Here is a 15,173-nt window from a genome sequence, read left to right on the forward strand (position 1 = left end):
CTGTTCAGGCAATCTGTCACTTGACAATGACTCATTTCTATAGCCATTTCAAAAGTTCATTTATTATTCAGAAGGTATCGGGGTTAGTTATGAAAATAATGACATTATTTTCAACAATATGATAAAAATGTGCTGGACTTAGAATTATTCCTGCTTTCTATCTTCCTCTACAGGGAGAATTTAGCTCCTAATCAGCTGCCGCTCTAATAAGATTGCGATGCTTTCAGACCAAATTTGACAGGAAATCTTTGGCGTCCTGACAAGAAAAATGAGGTGTAAAAAAGACTGGACTCCTCAGGAGAGAGAATGAAATGCAGAGGAGACGGAGTGGGATATTACATGAAGTGCCAAGCCATAACCAGTCATCAGCACGCTGCATATTGTCAGCACACAGTGGGAATCTGCCATAGTGCTGCCTGCTGCATAACTATCACTGTGCAAATGATTAAGACATAAGGCACAAGACATGTCCACACCTGGAGATCAGGAACAGATTTAATTTAACAATGAACTAAATATAGACACACAAGGTAGAATGTGAAGGACTTTCTGTCTTATCACTTCAAAAAAAAAAAAAAAAAAGTTAAAAAAAAAAAAAAAAAGTTAGACCAAAATAGAATAAGAGTAAATTAAAATATGTTTGAAATTCAAATGTTTAAAAGGCATATTGCCATTCAGACACACTTTAAAGAGTGCCAAGAGGAAGTGCTGTGAAGTGGAGGACAGCAGCGTCTGTCCACACAGCAGCAACTGACGGTGCGATGGTGCCACCTAAAGTACGACAGATGGATTGCGGCTTTTCCATCAGAACCCAGCAGCTGGAAATACTGGTACGAAAGATAAACTAAGTAAAGATAAAGACCGTGGTTCCTGTTCATCGGCAGATGCTTGCTGCTGTGGGACAATGTGGGACTGTTTTAGGCTCATACTTATTTTCAGACTTATATGAAAATCATTGAGGAAGGAGAAAGGGGTCAGAAAAGTGGGAGCAGGGGAAAGGCCTTCTCATCCAAGACTTAATCATATTCTATTCTAAAGAAACATTAAAAGATCAAATATGTGCATAAAAAATATAGATTTGCTGTGCTCCACAGGACATGAAGGTGCATTTGGTCAAATGAGGATAACATTCATCAGTGTGTCGGTTTTGAGAAACAGCATAGATGCTAAAATGCTAACCAGCTAGCTTCGGCCTGTCCTGTGTCGTGATACCAGTTTGCACCTCAAGATGTGATATTAAAGGCAGTGAAACCCTGGCTTGAAATAGTTAAAACGTATATATGATATCAAAGTTCAGTTTCTCATTAAGATCTGAATGCAAATAAAGGTTCACAATTGGCAGAAAACCTGGTACAAAAACAGCTCAGTTTGCTGTTTAGACCTTTTTTCAAGACTGTGTAGCCGTGTCAGCGCACGTTTGATTGACAGCTGTAGATGTGGACAGCAGCAAAACACATTTTAGCCACCTTAGCGTTATATTTAAAACATGTTTGCTGCTTTACTTAGTCATCAGACAGTGTTTTCCAGCAGGGAACTAAAGCTGCCGTCTGTGCTCTCTTTACAAGCACCAGACTCCAGACAGAAACCATCTTTTTATCTCACAGGGAGTTGTTTGTGTCCAAACTAACGTTACTTGTTGCAGATCGAGCAGTGGTAGACCAGCAACTCCTGTGTCCTGCAAGGGAAAATGTTTTTTTCAGTGGAGTTTTGAGCTGTGAAGAGAGCACAGTCAATGACTTCAGTTCTCCGTCAGTAAAGGCCGTCTGACAGCAAAGCAAAGCGGGGAAAATGTTCTGCATATAGTGCCCACTTAAACCGATATTGACTTGGGCAGCAGGTTAAATCAGTGTTTGTGTTAAGGACTGGTACGATGACTTCAGCTCAGACTCAGAGAGCAGCTGCAGCAACAGGAGCAGAGAAGCAGCTGACATGGATTTTTTATGATTGGCTTGTAGAATTAATTGCGTAATTTTTGTAATAAATCTTGAGCACAAACACACCCAATACAATCCGAATACAGGACAGTGTATAAAAACGTATATATTTCAAACCTGGATTAAATCTGATTTCTAATACTGTTTTAATTTTATGTACATAAGACCATACTTTTACATCTATGAAAAAAGATCAAATCTGAAATCAAAAAAGTGCAAGACTGTGAACATGTTACCCCCTTAATCAAACTGGCCTGCAGGGGGCAGTGTAGCCAAACGTCACATTTAAAACTGACAACAGTCACATGAGAGTTTGGATAATCTTGAAACTTTGTTCCTCTACAGAGTACAGTACATCATGTTAGTATTTTGATACACACTTTCATGAAATGTACTCATGCAGGTCAACATAAAATCAGACTCTCATCTTGAGCAATAAAGGCCAACAGGGGGTCAAATAACAGCAGTTTTTAGCTTAGCATTAAATTTAGGGACACAGCTACAATACTGTGACTGCGGCTGACTTCAGGGGGTTACTGTCACTCTGCGGCCTGGAAAAAGAAAGAGGATGGCAGCAAACAAGATCAAGCATCTATCAGCAGACATCACTCGTTTTGATTTGATCACATCAGAATCAGTCAAATGTTGGTAGGAATGCAGCTTAAATATAGTAGCAACTAGTCTGTAGCTGAACAATCGTTCTGCATGAGAATCATACAGATATACATTTAAATATATGTATATTCTGTATCATAATAGGGTTTAAAAACATCAAAGATTTTTTTTTCTTTTTCTTTTTGCCATGAATCCCACTTCTACATATTTGGCTGTATTGAGCTGGAAATGAGGCCTCATCCTCAGTGTTTCAGTCTAATCCTGTTTGCTGAAAAATAATATATATATAACATGTTCAATAAGCTTAAGGTATTAAGTTGAAGCAACAACTCTTAATTTAGTCAGTTTACATTGTGTGTGTTTTCTTCAAACTATAAAAAGATTGGATGCATGCTGGGAGATCTGCGGGTTTGAAACTTCATTTAACTCGTACAGTGCCGTTCGAAACTCGTCTGTTCTGAATGAGACAGTTTCTTGGGTATAAACTTTGAGGGAAAAGGTTAACGTTCACCGTCTCTCTACATGGCTCTGGGTGTATAGTTTGGACAGTACCTGTTTTTTGTGATTATGAGTTGATTGAACTCTGTACAGAACGTTCATTCAACTCATAATTTCTAATCAAAAGACTTCACGTAAGAAGAACTCATGTTTTTAGGTTCTTAAGTATTCTAAAAAATAAATGCTAGAAATGTGAAGTTATGATAAAAGATTAGTTGATTACACCAAATTCCTGAATGATTTTTTACAGTGAGGCTCACAGACGTAGACTTTTGCAGACTTTTCTCACACAGATCTTTAATTTATCATCCCTCGGCACAGAAAATGTGTACATTTTTTAAGAAAGGAAAATACTTGAATTAAAAAATTGCAGGAGCTTGTTTCTTTTTTTCAGGCAGCAGGAAATGACAGTAAAGAAATGGCCTCAGATGGGAAAAAAAATCATGAAAATGTAATAAAATAAATCATATAAGTGGCAAACTTTTAGATAAACTAAAATTTAAAACTGATTTTGCTAATTAAATTTTACAGTGTATCAAAAGTCAACTTGGAGCAGCTGAATAACATCTTTTTCCCTCTTTTTGCTTACATGGAAGAGTTTTTTTTTTTATAGAAGAGCTTTACATCTCTGTGAATCGGTCATCATCTGAGAATGACATGTTGTAAACGCCGTCTCCTGCGGCGCCATTTTCCATCGTTTTCACCCGCATGTCTTCATTGTCCTCCTCAGCTGTTTTCTTGTTCTTTCTGCTGGAAAAAGAAAGCCACAAAGAAGAGACAAGACAGACTGAGCTCCGTAATGACATTTACAAAACAATCAGTGTAATGCCTCGACAGTCATCTGCTTACCGTTTGTTCTGGATCACAGAGGACGCCAGCAGGATGATGATGCCGGCAAACACGAGGCCCATAACCACCCCGAACACGATGAGCCATGGGGGGGTGTCGTAGCTGACGGATGGTGGCAGGGTGGGGTAGATGCCGACGAACTCCAGAGTTTTATCGGTCAGCAGAAAAGCACTGTTGATGCGATTCCTCGACTGCCTGTCGGAAAAGTACAGTAAAAGCTTTAGATTACTTTCAGATCAACATGTGTCTCTCACATGAATTGATGCAAGCATCCCCGCTAACTTAACATTCCCAGAATGCTCCTTCCAGGTCTTTTTTTGGGGGGGGGTAACCCTCTCACAGCTTCATAAAAATGTTGCGCAAATGCTTGGTGCAACGTAACTTCCCAAAAATTACAATATCTGCATGAAATCATGTTGTCTAGGGGTAATTTTTGTAACATTTCTCAGAGATTCCCTGTTTGTAGGGTTATAAATATATATATATATATATATATATATATATATATATATATATATATATATATATATATATATATATATATTTAAAGAAAAAACATTATCAAAATGTTCTAATGACCACATGTAACCTTTACATTCCTTCCTGGAAAATTCAACTAACCCTCTCTGAGCGTTCTGACAACATAACTAGAATGTTAGTTTTATGTCAGAGGAGCTCTTTAAAATGCAGGGAACGTTCAGGGGGAACGTTCTAGTCGCCTTCCTGGAACATTCAACTTACCGTCCCAGAACATTCTGGGAACGTAACAATGTTAGATTTGCGTCAGAAAAACTTGCAGTTTTAATGTTCAAGTAAACCTCCTGGAACATTCAAGTAACCTTCCCAGAACGTACTGGAAAATTAACCATAACATTACTTTTACTCAGGAAAAAACATTTTGACAGTTAAACCTCCTGAAACATTAAATTTTCCTTCCCAGGACATTCTGGAAACATGGCCATAATATTAGTTTTATGTAGGAAACATCTGCAATTTAACACCAAGGGAACATTAAAGGGAAATGTTCACTTAACCCTCCTAGAATATTTAGCGTTATGATAATATAACCATTAGTTTTACATCAGAAAAACTTGATGTTTTAACATTTTAACAAAAAACCCACACAGGTGAAGACCAGGAAGAATCCTTAAACCATTTCAAACAAAAGTCCACTCTGTTATCTGAGAGTCTGAATCAGCTGCAGTCGTCTCCATCTCAGTGTTTCAGTCATCATCCAAAAAGCAGGTCCATCTCAAGACTTTTTTTTTTTTGGACCATCACTTATTAATGAGACCAAAAGATGCCCCCTATCCTACTTGTGTTTCAAGAAACACTTTTTTTCCACTACAATTTTAAAATTTCAAAATTTCAGCTTTTTTTTTTCTTTTATGCCTTCAATTCATAGGACAGCTGAAGATGACAGGAAAGACGGAGAAAGAGTGAGGGGACGACAGGCAGCAAAGGGACAAAGGAACTACCAGTCCACAATTTTAAAATTACATTAAAATTTAAATTTACAAATTTAGTTAAAGCAGTGATCACCTCATATTAAAGGACCAGGCCCACAGTCTCAGATTTTGAAAAACCTGTCTTAAGGTGTCTTGTTTTACACAATATGTACAAATTACTCCAGATGACGACGCGCTATAACTTAAAGTATTTATTTACATGCTGGTGACATACAGGCCGACTGTTTCTGCAGGAAGGCAAACTTCACACACTGCGACTGTGTGACAGGGTATCAAGAGCTCTGGACCAATCACAATCAAGCATCTTTTAGAACTGATAGGGATACTTCTTACTGTCATAGTTTCAACATTACAATGAACACATCTTACTTATATATTCTGAGAATATTACATAAGATAACAAAAACACAGCTGTAATCTGCCAACAGATCCCCCTAAATCCTCCACAATAGACCTTTGATTAATGCCACTAACGCACCAAACAAAATAAAACTACATCAAAACCAAACACATGAGAAATAAAGCATGGAGTGAAGTTTTGATGATTCTGAATGTTAGAGCTGGATGTGACCTAGTAGAGAAAATAGTACAAAGAGCTTCAGCGTGGACGTGTGGTGTGATTACCTCACAGCTTCCTCCACACTTTCTTTGTCAACGAGGACTGAAGTGTTGAGCGGTGACGTCACCACGAACCTGAACGACACTCTGGGAGTCTCATCACACACGAGGATGTTTGACACGCTGGTGAAGTTCCACGAGACAATAAAGGCCGTGTCAGCGTCATAAACCACGAGTCACTCATTTCATTATGGTACGGACAGATCATGTATTAGTTTTACACAGTATAAAAAAAAAGAAGGGTTTTTAAAAATCTGGGAAAAGTCATAATTGTAAGGCAACTGTCTTCACTGAATTTTTGAGTTTTGAAACAAACTCAAACTCTTTTTGAAATAAACTTAAAAAAACACTTTGCCGACCTCTAATCTTTTGTTGAGATAATTTCCTTTTCTAAAAAAAATAAAAAATAAAAAATAAGCCTTTCAAACATTATTGAGTAAACTCATTAAAGTGAAACTGAACAATTTTTGAAACGCAGAATTGTTTTGGTTTCTAAAATTTAAAGATTCCAGTTTATCTAAGAAATGTAAATTACCTCTACAAAAGATTATAGGCTGGCAAAATTGGATCTAGTTTATTGTACTTTAAGGAATAGTCATTAGTCATCTTTGCGTTAGTATTTCTGGGGTTCATGTTAAATGAACTGTTGTACTTAAAGTACAGTAATACAGTTAAAGCAGTGATCTAATCAAATATTAAAGGACCAGACCCACAATCTCAGACTCAGAGAACCGCTGTTCCAAGGTAACAAAAACACACCAATACTCTGCCAATAGATCCTGATAAATCAGGGGTCAGCAACCTTTACTCTCAAAAAAACATTTTGGCCAAATAGAGTCTGTCCAGTTATTGCACTGTAAAAACAGAAAAGTTGAGGAAACTCCAAATTTCAAGGCAGCATATTGCAATAGATTTGAGTTTTGAGCCCAACTCAAATTCTACTGATCTTATCTTTTGTTGAGATGATTTACTTTTCTTCTTTACATAAACTTCAATATTTTTAAAGTCACAGTGAGTTTTAGAAACATAATAAATAAATAAAAAAAAAGAAATTAGTAAAATCATTGAAGTGAAAGAGAATGGTGGTTAAAATTTTAATATTTTCATTTTCAACTATTTAATTTTCAGGCAAAATATGATATTTTGTTTTGTTTTTGAAAAACACAAAAATCATCAAGTTTATTAAAGTATATTATCTTAACTACAGATCACAGGTTTTTAATTTATTTCGAAACCTGAGTCGGGCTAAAAAACTAAAAAACCTATTTTGCTACTTTGCCTTGAAGTTTTAGGTTGTCTCAACTTTTTTTTTTTTTTTTACAGTGTAAATTCTCTATTTTCCTCTGAGAAACTAGCATCAAAATTTAGAGGGAAAGGCTCTGAGCCTGATCAAGGCTATGACACACATTTTAGCAGCCAATATATTAAAACATTTTTAAGAGTTTGAGTTTCACTTAAAACTCAGAAATTTGGTGCATTTTGCCTCAAAATGACCAGTTTTCTGTATTTTTTGGTAACTGCGATGTTACTGTTCCCATCTTAAAAACACACACAGAGTATTCCTGAACTTTTTATTGTTTTTTTTAAAAATCAAACACACAAAAAAAGTGTTCTTACTCGAATGCCTGGCCAGCGAGTTGATTCCTCATGGCAAAAGCCAGAGATGCTTGGAAAAAGTACATTTCATTTTCATTCCAAGTATACTGCAATAATAAACAGATCATGTGTTGTTTTCAGTGCAGGTCTTCAAGGTTAACTGATCATCACATGGACCTTGTCCTACTAGTAAACAGTCACACACATTCAGCGTATTACTATTCATAAGGTTAGCTCACTGTGTGAATGTTCAGTGGATTGTGAATGATGTGTTTTAGAACAGCATATATTATAATTTCAAACAGTTTATTTATGATCTGATGCTTTGATGAATATTTAAACATATACATACAGCTTTATCTCCCAGAGCAGTTTTGATGCTGAGTCGAACTTTGTAGCCTTCTGAAGCATCTATATAGATAAAACATATTTAAATTCACAGTTGGAGAATTTTAACATCACTTCATGTAAACTGCATCAGTTATTTCCTCACACAGTTGTAGAGAGTCTGGCATATAGGCCCGCATGTATTTTAGAATAACTGTTAGTGTCAAATGTAGGTCATTGTTGCGAGTTATGTGTCTAATCCGACTTTGTCAGATTAGAAGCTGCATTCCATTTTTGAGAGGCAACGAGGAACTAAAGCCACACCGGTGGCTTCACAGTAACAACGCCTGTGTTTGCTGACAGTTTTTACATTTTAAGTATTAAGAACGGTCACTTACTTGTTTCACAGAGCTGCTCTGCCGAAGCAGACGATAGCCAGAGCAGGAATAAGATCTTTTCCAGCATTTTTCCCAGAGACAAAGGAACAAAATAATGAAAAAGCTCCAGTGGAACTCCCAGTAATCAGTGATTTGAGGAGGTCAGAAGAGGAGCGTCATTGGATAGATGCCTGAGTTTAATGGTTAAGCCGGGACACACCTAAACTAACCTGTCCTCTCTAAAAAAACAAAAAGAAAAGAAAAATGGCCGCTCGCCCCCTCACTGGATAACATGGGAACTGTAAAGTGTTCTGCAGTGAAAGTGCGTCTGTTTGTTCAAGCCACGAAGGAGGCAGATAGGTTTGCTTTATGTGAGGGAGGCAGAGTGAAAATACAACGGCTCAGTCTGCTCCTGTTTACTCAGCACAGAACACTGTGTGATTGTACCAGGCACCTTCATACTAAGTAGCAATGTTTTCCTCTTTTCTTTGTGGCGTGAAACTAGGAAGACACAGACTGTGTGAAACAAAACTGGCATATCTGCTCATTGGTTGAGATAAGAGTTGCATTCCTTGCGGGGCAAATGAGGGTAAATTTGGCACACAGGTTCCAGGATGCTGATGGGATGTACTCAGTCAGCACATACTAACCCAACACGTCAGACTAATGAGATGTTTTACAGTTACTTCTTTCATGAGGCCAAACTGGCCTGGAAGTTTATCATTTTAGGGGACAGACCATTGACCTTTGCTGTGCACAAAGGCCAAGTGCAAGGCCATCAAATAAAACAATGGAAATACTGAATTTATCTTTAGTCCACACATTCTGGACTCAAGCAGCAGTACAGATACTTGAAAAAGACTCTGATAAAAGTAGAAGTACAAATTCAGCTTCTTTACTCAGGTAAAAGTCTAAAAGTACAGGCTCTGAAATGCACTCAAAGTCGTCCTCTGAAGGACAGTTGTACAAGTTCACCTTTTTGTCCTCTGTCATTTTTCGTCTCATTATGTCCTTTTTGTATTTTTTCTTTTGTGTCTTCTTACACCGTAGATTGTTTTTCATCTCTTTACATCTTTTTTGTTTTTTGTCGTTATGTCTTTTACATGTTTTTTTTTTCACCTTTACGTCTTCTATGTTTTTTTTGTTTTTTTTTTGTTTTTTTGTGTTTTTTGTATTATGTTTTTTGTGGGGTTTTTTTTTTGTCTAGTTACATCTTTTTTTGTCTTGTTACATGTTTTATGTTGTTTTTTTGTCTAATGTTTTTATGTTTTTTTTTAACTGTCTTTCTTGTTTTCTGTCATATTCATCTTGTTACATCTGTATAATTGATATGATATGCACTGATGGCTCTCCCAGGAAATCTTCTTTTCTCTGTTATTGTCCCATCCTGTCTCGATTTAAATCACTTTTGATTTGAGGAAGGCAGCACACATTCATTCATTCATTTTCTGTAACCGCTTATTCCGTAAGGGTCATGGGCTGCTGGAGTCTATCCCAGCTGACATTGGGCGAGAGGCGGGGTTCACCCTGGACAAGTCACCAGTTCATCACAGGGCTGACACATAGACAGACAACCACTCACATTCACACCTACGGGCAATTTAGAGTCACCAATTAACCTAGCATGCATGTCTTTGGACTGTGGGAGGAAGCCGGAGAACCCGGAGAGAACCCACGCAGACACGGGGAGAACATGCAAACTCCACACAGAAAGGCCCTGCCCCAACCAGCTGGGGGATCGAACTCAGGACCTTCTTGCTGTGAGGTGGCAGTGCTAACCACTGCACCACCGTGCCGCCCAGCAGCACACAATGATGCAAAATTTAAAAAAAATCAACAATTCCACTCAGATGCATTGAAACCAAAGTAACAAGCCTGTTTGTTTTGTAAGAAGTAGACATTAACATTACAGATAATCATGTTCTAATGTAGGAAGTACAAGTAAAAAGTTGAGGTTAAGTTCAGGTTAAGTTCAGATACCTGAAAAATCTGCCTAAGTACAGTAGTACAAAGTACAAAGTATTTATACCAGGTATTTCCCACTTCTACTTAAGCGTTAAGGAAGAGTTTATTTTTATTGCAGTTTTCCAGTAGTATAATCTAACCAACCACTGGTTATGTGCACAGCATTCCAAGTTTGACTAGAAAAGTTTATTTCTTTTGAATCATTACAAAATTACCTCAACTTTTCAGACTCAGTCAACTTAAACTTTGAAGGTAGCCCAGACACAAAGCTTTTTAAATTTTTACTGTAGATACTCTCTGCCCCTCCTGAATACACTTATCAGGCCGAACATAGCTTTATAATGTCAGGTAGACAATAAAAGCTGGTTAATTTTAAACAAATCCCTCATAACAGATCCATGAGGCTCAGAATGTTCAGCGTCAGAACATTCGACAACAAATAAAACACAGTTGAGGCAGATATTTAAAGTTAATCATCCATTCTGCCCTGACAATCTTGCAAGTATGGCAGTTTAGTTAATTGTTCAACCACTGTGTAGCCTGACAGCCATTTATAAACGACTAAACTAACATATGAGACACTTGAAGTCAAGTCTGTTGTCACTTTAGTCTCTCTGTCATGATAACAGACTGTATCTCTGCACCATTTAAAACCCAGACTACATTTAGTCTGCAATTAACAATCTTTCTCTCCCATAAAATGTCGGAAGTGTTTTTCCATAAAACAGACAACGTGTGATGAGACAATATGCCCACGCTGTTTTGTGTTGTGCTGTTCTTTTCTCTTCTATCCTTCCACATGAAACACATCATGAAAACTCTGACGGGATGTTTCATGATATGAAGAGCGGTGGATGTTCCTCGAGTAATTGTAGATTTCTTTTTGCTTTTGGATTTCTCCCAGTTCAGTCTCAGCTGAAGACTGATTTACATAAAAATATTTTGCTGCAGTACCACAGACTGCAGGTATTTTCCTGAACACATGATGGCAGCAGAGGATTTACAGCAGTAGGGGACTTGGATTGAAGAAAACTAGAATGAAGTTATTTATGAAAGTCACAGAAAAAAAAAAACTATCCCGAAAAATACCACAAGTTCTGTTGATCTGTTGATTTTGAGGTATAAAGGTTACTTTTTTGGATGTACTTGTATGTATTTTTCCTCTGCTAAGAGTTTAGATGGCTGAAATTTAAACTTACATCAATTTTATCTTTAGGTTACTTGTTAAAAAGGAACACGAACAAACTGTGCTTGTAGATTTTGCTAGCTAAAATTTTATCATGCTGCAACATCAGGGGCTACATGACACACTTTTTTGTCTGTGTTGACATACTCTTCTGTTAGAAAATGAACATATTTCACTTAATTTAAATGTAAAATAACTCTGTTATAATTAAATTATATAATTAAAATCTAGCTGTCTCTAGAATAGTTTCCTCTTCTGAAAAACAGAGATAGACCTTTGCTGAAATCTAACCTCAGATAAGATTATAAGATACTATAGCAGTAATGTGATTACTTTGAGGAGTGCTTTTATTTGAGATTTTTTTCAGTGTTGCCCCCTTGGTGGGGGCAGTCGTAACACTCAGACTGCATCAAATTTAATATTATGGTCTTGTCCTAAATGAAAATATATTGAGTGTAAACATCAGACCAGTAATATGACATTGAATGAGAGGGTCCTCACTGCAGATCTTCGAATGGGGCGGGGTCAGATTAAAAGGTGAGGTCAACACTGAATTACATATATATCTATATCATAATATACTGTGCTAGTGTGCTGGGAGCTGTAACACATATGTTTGACCATTCGATGGCGCCATAGCACCATCAGGTGAAAAAGGTCAAAGGTCAACTTCACTGGGACATCAGGTGTGTTCCAGATGAACTCGGCCTGAGCAGAATCGATCAGCTGTGATCGCTGCACAATGCACGCCAGTTAGATTTGTGTCAGGCTCGTTGCACACGTGGGCAACAATAACCTTATGAGATCGAGGTGGCCGCAGTTTTGAAGACCAGGCGCCGCAGCTGCTCTCCATCAACTGTAAGCACCTGGCTGTCACCTGATCAGTGACATGACTGGCTCTGATTGGCTTTTAATTTTGAAGACAAACACCATGTGTGGCATAAAATACTAATTTTCTGTGTAACTGTAATATTTAACATGAGATATATTATTCTTACGTTGTGCTCTGAAGTTTTAATCTGTCAACAAGCAGATATTTTGTGGCTGATAATATAAAGGTTATATATATGATTTATCAAATGAATAGTTACAAAGTGCTTTACAAGGCAGATAAAAAAAACAACAGATGTTACAGAGGGGGGATCTCTTCTATTTCAATTTCAATCAAGCACTTTATTTCTTCATCTATGAATGTGGTCTGCAAACTACAGGTAGCCTCCAGGTGATCTAACAGGATGTTAGTGTCTCTTCCTGTTTACTCTCTGAAGTCTGCTGGAAACTGTCCAACTTGACTGCAGCTTTTTGTCAGCACCTCCTGTCGCAGCCACCTGATCTCATCTACGCTCCAGGCAAGACGCAGTTCATCTTTCATCAACAAGCTTATTATAATATTCAGTTCTCTTTTCATTCCACTGTTCTCCTATGTGTTCTCCTACATCTGATATTTATGAATGAATGAATGAATTTAAATGAATCAACTTTTCACAGACCCTTTAGTGGAGCGCCGTGGACATCTGGAGGTCCCTAAACCACTATTTGAGAACCACTGACCAAACAGTTGATCCCAGCTTCAAACCTTAGTTTCAACTTTAATTTGACAAGTATTTTCAAATGTGCAGAGTTTTACTTTTATGTTGCCTTGGAAACTTTATTATATTTATATGTTGAAATTCTGTTGTGTGGTGATTGATAGGACTATTTATCTTTTAATTAAAAAAAAAAAACAACAAAAAAACAAAAACAAAAGGATGTTAGAAACTGTAAAAAAAAAAACAAAAAAAAAAAACCTGTAATGCCAGTAATGCTATCTCTGCATAAGTCAGTGCACCACTTCAGCCACCAAGGTAGAAAAAATTTAGACACGCCCCTGGTGGCCATGATGTTTTGGCAAAGTAACTGAATGTGCCAGTCTGGTGTATTATTAATTAATGCACACATATATGTTTCTTATATCAAAGGGTGATGGGTATGTTTTGAGTCATCCGTAAATTATTAAGGAAAATGGTTTTTGTTGATGTTTTTTTTTTAAAGTTCCAATGGGTTTAAGTTTCTCGTTCCAATGATTTACACTGGATCTTTTTTAAAATCATAGTGGCCTTCAATAGGTTGAAAGGGTTCCACTCCAACATACATTTGAATTTATTAGCACATCTTATATTATATTTAAAAAAAAAAAAACATCAAAATCAAAGTGATAGTAATGAAAAATAACTAAATAACCTATCAGGAAAAAAAAATCAGTATTATAGTATTGGTTGTGTCTTCATTATGAGGCAGTGGAAAGACAAAGCAGTCCCTTATTTCCCACACAGACAATGCCTTCTTCTTCCTGTGCTCTACCGCCCCCAGCAGGCGCAGGTCGGTACTGCTACAACCAGCCATAACAGGCAGTAGGAGTGGATCAGCCTGAGCCGAGTCTGTCCGCACAACGAGCACTGTTGTCGGAGGTGATACCGCCCTCCGCCTGCCAAAAAAAACCCCTCCGCTTCCGAGGCTGGAAACAGGAGCCGGTGTCCGGGGCGGGATGTATCGATCTGTTGGCTTGTAGTGCCTCCTCTCCTCTCCTCTCCTCTCCTCTCTCCTCCTCTCCTCTCCTCTCCTCTCCTCCGGCGGATCCTCCATGCGTCAGCCCCGGGGAGGGAATGGATCAGGAATCCGGTGTGGCGTCTGCGGGGAGTTTCATCTCTCTGAATGAACACGAGCAGAGGTATTACTCAGGTCTCCACAGCCTGTGCCAAGCCGACACTTCAGGGAAACTGTCGTCCGGCAAAGTGGCAGAGCTGTTCAAGGCGTCTCAGCTACCTCCTGAAGCCCTGCATAAAGTGAGTATCACATCTGCGCCTGCTGCTGCTTCTGCTGCTGCTGCTGCCTCATCACATGTTACCAAGTGTGAAGGGCTGAGACAGAGCTGAGACAGAGCTGAGACAGAGCTGCTGCTGCTGCTGAGGAGCACCAAACCTCTGTGGACACTCAGCCACTCAGGCTGTGGGCTCCAATATGTGTTAATGATATCTGCTTTGTCAATTGTCTTCCTGGTGGTGTGTGTGTGTGTGTGTGTGTGTGTGTCAGAGAGCCTTTACACACACCTCCTCTCCTTTACCCCTCTGTCACACACAGGAGGGCAGCCCCTTTACTCACTGCATTGGCTGTAAATTGTCCTGCATGTCCCCTCGCTGCCTCTGAAGACAAATGTTTTGTCTGATGATCCACAGAAAAGGAGGAATATATTTCACAGGTTGTTAGATGTAAGAGTGAAAACAGAGACATTCAGGGTCGAAAGAGTTACTTTAAAAATCTGATGCAGTTATTAATTATCTGTTAAAAAATGTCAGTAATGTAATCCAAGTATCACAATATTGATGTAATGTAACTTGATTACTTTCCGTTACTTTAGGATTACCTCAGTATAATGTATGGTGAAATTGTTTAGCATAATATAGTGTTTTGGGGCTGCAAATAACAATATTTTTCGCCATTGATAAATCAGACGATTATCTTCTCAATCAGTTAGTTGTTTGGTTCGTAAAATGTCAGAAATTGGTGAAAAATGTTGATCAAAACTCAAGATCATGTCCTCAAAAATATCCAGTCAGAAACGATTCACATCTGAGAAACTGAAATCTGAGAATTTTGACTTTTTTAAGTTAAAAAATGACTCAGCGATTAATCAGTCAATTTATCCAGTCAGTCTTGTCTCTGACATACGTACGTCTTTCCTGTAACGATTATCTTCATTGTC

The 15,173-nt window shown here is 37.9% G+C and overlaps 2 protein-coding genes across 2 annotated transcripts in view; one reads left to right on the plus strand and one right to left on the minus strand.

Moving 5' to 3' along the window:
* Positions 1 to 3,515: 3,515 nt before the first annotated feature.
* Positions 3,516 to 8,499, minus strand: cltrn (collectrin, amino acid transport regulator). Its single transcript, XM_084722144.1, has 6 exons — positions 8,305 to 8,499; positions 7,932 to 7,990; positions 7,601 to 7,686; positions 5,990 to 6,106; positions 3,897 to 4,091; positions 3,516 to 3,797 (listed from the first exon to the last, which is right to left on the minus strand). Exons 1-6 carry the CDS (start codon positions 8,369 to 8,371, stop codon positions 3,668 to 3,670), a joined length of 654 nt encoding a protein of 217 aa, XP_084578270.1. The 5' UTR covers positions 8,372 to 8,499; the 3' UTR covers positions 3,516 to 3,667.
* A 5,130-nt stretch (positions 8,500 to 13,629) lies between these two features.
* reps2 (RALBP1 associated Eps domain containing 2) overlaps positions 13,630 to 15,173 on the plus strand; it is a 35,325-nt gene continuing 33,781 nt past the window's right edge. The window contains exon 1 of the mRNA XM_084722577.1: positions 13,630 to 14,256. Coding sequence (XP_084578703.1) covers positions 14,077 to 14,256 — 180 coding nt within the window. The 5' untranslated portion in view covers positions 13,630 to 14,076. The remainder of the gene's footprint in view (positions 14,257 to 15,173) is intronic.

This window comes from Lutjanus erythropterus, chromosome 7 (assembly GCF_056507025.1).
Source record: "Lutjanus erythropterus isolate fLutEry1 chromosome 7, fLutEry1.hap2, whole genome shotgun sequence".
NCBI classification, from domain to species: domain Eukaryota; kingdom Metazoa; phylum Chordata; class Actinopteri; order Lutjaniformes; family Lutjanidae; genus Lutjanus; species Lutjanus erythropterus.

Coding starts and splice junctions, on each gene's coding strand:
- cltrn (XM_084722144.1), bottom strand. CDS start 8,371: ATGCTGGAAAAGATCTTATTCCTGCTCTGGCTATCGTCTGCTTCGGCA. Junction 6,107..7,600: donor CTCGCTGGCCAGGCATTCGA/GTAAGAACACTT, acceptor GAACTTCACCAG/CGTGTCAAACATCCTCGTGT. Junction 3,798..3,896: donor TCTGTGATCCAGAACAAACG/GTAAGCAGATGA, acceptor TTCTTTTTCCAG/CAGAAAGAACAAGAAAACAG.